Genomic DNA, 3,595 nt, shown 5'->3' with positions numbered 1-3,595 from the left:
ATATATATATATATATATATATATATATATGTGTGTGTGTGTGTGACCTAGAGAGAGCAGGTTAAGTGAATTGAAAGTATAGTTCAGTCAAAAAAAAGTTAGAAAACGTGAAGTTGGCAGGCATGCGAGTCATTAGGCATAATGGATGGTATTTTAAAGTGAGTTTAACAGAGAAAGGAGAATAATTTGTCTTTTCAAATGGTATTCTAAAGTAATAGAACCTTTCTGTGTGGACTTTGATGAAAAGGAGACAATTATTTAAAGTTCCAGATAGAACTGTGGTAACGTAAGTCTATTTATCACTGACACTATTGTGATAAGAATAGAAAAGAAATAATTTATCTTGTACATTGGATTCTAAAATAACTGAACTCGCCTGTGTGGACTTTTGGCAAGAAAAAATAATTATTTGAAACTTTAGATATAACTGTGATATTCTATATGGTGAAGAATTTTTGTAAATATGTGTGACTTGTTTTGAATATATTATTTTAAAACAAGTGGATTGTGTGCTGTCCGTTTATTGTTCAAATTTATCGCCAACAAGTCACAGACGCCTACTGTAAAAGACTCCTAGCCCTATATACATAAAACCTTGACAACTGACTTTCTAACTATGGTTTAAGATAATTACCTAAGCTTCTTGATATGAACACTACAATAGCAACTTTCAAACTGAAAATAAAATATTCAGTACAGTGTACCAGAAATAATGTAATATAAAATGTCATTTGGTTGATTGAAACTTTGTATTGATTATGAATGATGTAACATAAAACGTTAAAGAGAATTATTGGGTGTTTGTGAAACAGAGACTGTGACAGGTGGGTGTGGTAAATAAATGCCACGATTTTGATAAAAGGGGAGATTGGGATTTACTTACAAAATTACCTTTAAAATTAAGAAATTAAAACTTGTATAATATTGAACTTTGATTTATTAACTACATTTTGATGCCAAGCTTATTTGTATACATTGATAATAAAGTAGTTTAATTATATTTTGAATGTCGTTCTGTAAAAGGTCATGACATGCAAACTTTGACCTATCTGGAGCAAGAGGGTTAAATGGTTTAATCAAGTTCATATATTTTTTTAAGCTTAAATGTTGGTGATGTTGGCTCTGAATGCTTCAGAAATCTATACAGACATTTCAGAACGATTTTAATATTTCAACTGTCATATTAATGTCACTCACATAGGGAGCTAAGAGAGAGCACAAATAAAAACATGGTCATGAGTTCCCTGTAAAAATAATAAAACAAATATTAGGAAAAAAACTAATTACATTAACTCTACAATGCAAGGCTGGATGCGCTCTGCAAAAGGCATGCTTCATCATTTTTATGTCATTTAAATTATGATAGGAAAAAAAAATGTTTCTCGTGAAACAAAAGCAGGTTGAGAATTGTTGAAACTTTATACAGTCAAGTGCAAAATTAGCTTAAGTTAGATAATTTTGCACATAGCCATATAAAGTTTTATTTTGCTGACATTAGTGATTGTTAGAAAAAACTTATAACAGGTGCAGTGTTTTTTTTAATTCAAACAAAGACAAAATTGATGGTTTTCTAAGAAGGCATAAAAATGACAAATTGCAATCTACAAAATAGGTAAGCATAAATGTTTCTTTAAGATATTTTAGAATTTCCAAACGTAAGAATTATAAATACCACATATGAAAAGGGGATATTTTATTTTATAGAAACTACATAATCTTTAGAAAGTTTGTATGGAGCTTCAAATAGTTTTTTAAACACAATAAAACAAACCAAGTTGATGTACCCTGGCAAGTTAGAATTAAATGTTCTTGCACATTTTTCTAAACTTAATTTTTTCGTGTACCAGTATATAAAACGTTTTTTCTGCATGACAGTTATTGTCTAACAGAATGTTCCGAGTCATACTTCAATGATAAAACAGAACTTTGTTTCTTTAAAACTAATTTAAACAGAGTTACCTCACCTTGTATCTTAATTTGTGTTTTACTTCAATGTTTTACTCTTAAAACATGATTACGTGTATTAACCTTGCACAGAATAACCTCACCTTGTATCTTAATTTGTGTTTTACTTCAATGTTTTACTCTCAAAACATGATTACGTGTATTAACCTTGCACAGAATAACCTCACCTTGTATCTTAATTTGTGTTTTACTTCAATGTTTCTTAATGCAGATCACGACAACGGTCCAGAAGCAGATCTCGGGAATACAAGCATTCCCATCATTCTAATGTTCAGTCTAAGGACAAGAAAACAGAGTCTAAGCATAGGGACAGGGGAAGATCAGAAAGGGACTCCAAGTACCAGAGACATAGTAGAGACAGTCCCGAAGGTTGTAGAAGTGATTCGTGTAATGATACTGGTAAGTCTGAGGTAGTGTATTTAACTCTCTCTACTTAGGCTCAGTCAAATTGATGACCGTGTGGCAACATTATACCCATTTAAAGTTGTTATAGTTTTGATACTACTGTTGCGTATCTGCTTGTTTGATAATTTCCGGTATAAATTCTTTCCGAGGAACTTCAGCGATACAAGTCCCTTCTTGTTTAAAACTAGCTTATTCTTTCTCGATACAAACTTTTTGTAATACACAGAATTTCCACAGTCACTTTTAACTTAACAACCTTTATAACACATGCTGTAAATCACAGTGATTCACACAATTTACTTACGGTACCTAATGTTCGCTTGACTCAATTATCTCTATCTGCATATCTGCCTCTCGCTGGCTTTATTTGGCAGGCTTATATACTAAAAAAGAGAGCGCCTGGCAAACATTCGGACATTTGCTAGGTTTCTCGATAAGTCATGCTCCTTCTAGAAAGTCCAGCGCACATGCTCCCAGCATTGTGTGACTTCCACTGTCATAACACAGCCCCTTCCTTAGTATTGTTTATCCTGAACAATAGCCACTTACATTAAACTAATAGATAATTAACAATAACTTAATTAAACGTACAGAATTTACAAACACAAAATTAAAATTCAACAAAGTCTCTTAATTTTACGGGACATATCTTCTTCTGTACTGGTCTCCGTCTCGTTGGCTTCTGCTTCACGTGAGGTTCACCTGCTTCATTAGGAAATGTCCTATTATTGGTAACAGTCACATCAGTGGTAGTAACTTCATCAAGGGCTTCACTGTTACCCTTCTCAAAACCGGGTAGAGTTTCTTCTTTGACAGCGGCTTTATCAGGTGACACGTCTTCAGCAGCGTCATTTGTTCTGTTGTTCACTTCGTTCCAACTGAAATATCCTGGACCGTGATAACGCTAAAGCCTGTTGGCATGCGCCAACTTTGGCTTACCTCGCCGACCACATTTTATTCGGAAAGTCACGTCTGAGAGGCGATCCACTATGTCATCTGGGCCTTCCCATGGAGAAGACAACTTAGGAGACTTCCCTTTGGTCTTCCTGGGATTATACAACCACACCTTGTCTCCTGGTAGAAAGCTGACTTCAGTAGATCTCTTATCATAACATAACTTCATGAAATCAGTAGACATTTTCAAGTTTGAATGCACTTGATGGTGAATATCATCCATCCTTTCAGATAACACTTTTACGAACTCTGACACATTTTCAGGCAACTC

At 33.7% G+C, this 3,595-nt stretch overlaps 1 protein-coding gene across 4 annotated transcripts in view; it reads left to right on the top strand.

Annotated features, from left to right (window-relative positions):
• The window catches only part of LOC106472350 (luc7-like protein 3), a 33,292-nt gene that overhangs the window by 19,417 nt on the left and 10,280 nt on the right, over positions 1–3,595 (top strand). For all 4 annotated transcript variants that reach the window (XR_002613452.1, XM_013932986.2, XM_022400945.1 and 1 more), the window contains exon 8: positions 2,177–2,364. Coding sequence is in view for 3 of the 4 variants with exons in the window: in XM_013932986.2 (XP_013788440.1) it covers positions 2,177–2,364 (188 nt within the window). In the remaining variant the exon portion in view is untranslated. The remainder of the gene's footprint in view (positions 1–2,176; positions 2,365–3,595) is intronic.

Source organism: Limulus polyphemus, unplaced genomic scaffold, assembly GCF_000517525.1.
Source record: "Limulus polyphemus unplaced genomic scaffold, Limulus_polyphemus-2.1.2 Scaffold5270, whole genome shotgun sequence".
Lineage (NCBI taxonomy): Eukaryota > Metazoa > Arthropoda > Merostomata > Xiphosura > Limulidae > Limulus > Limulus polyphemus.
Note: the sequence above shows the minus strand (reverse complement) of the source record. Positions and strands in the feature narration are given on the sequence as shown.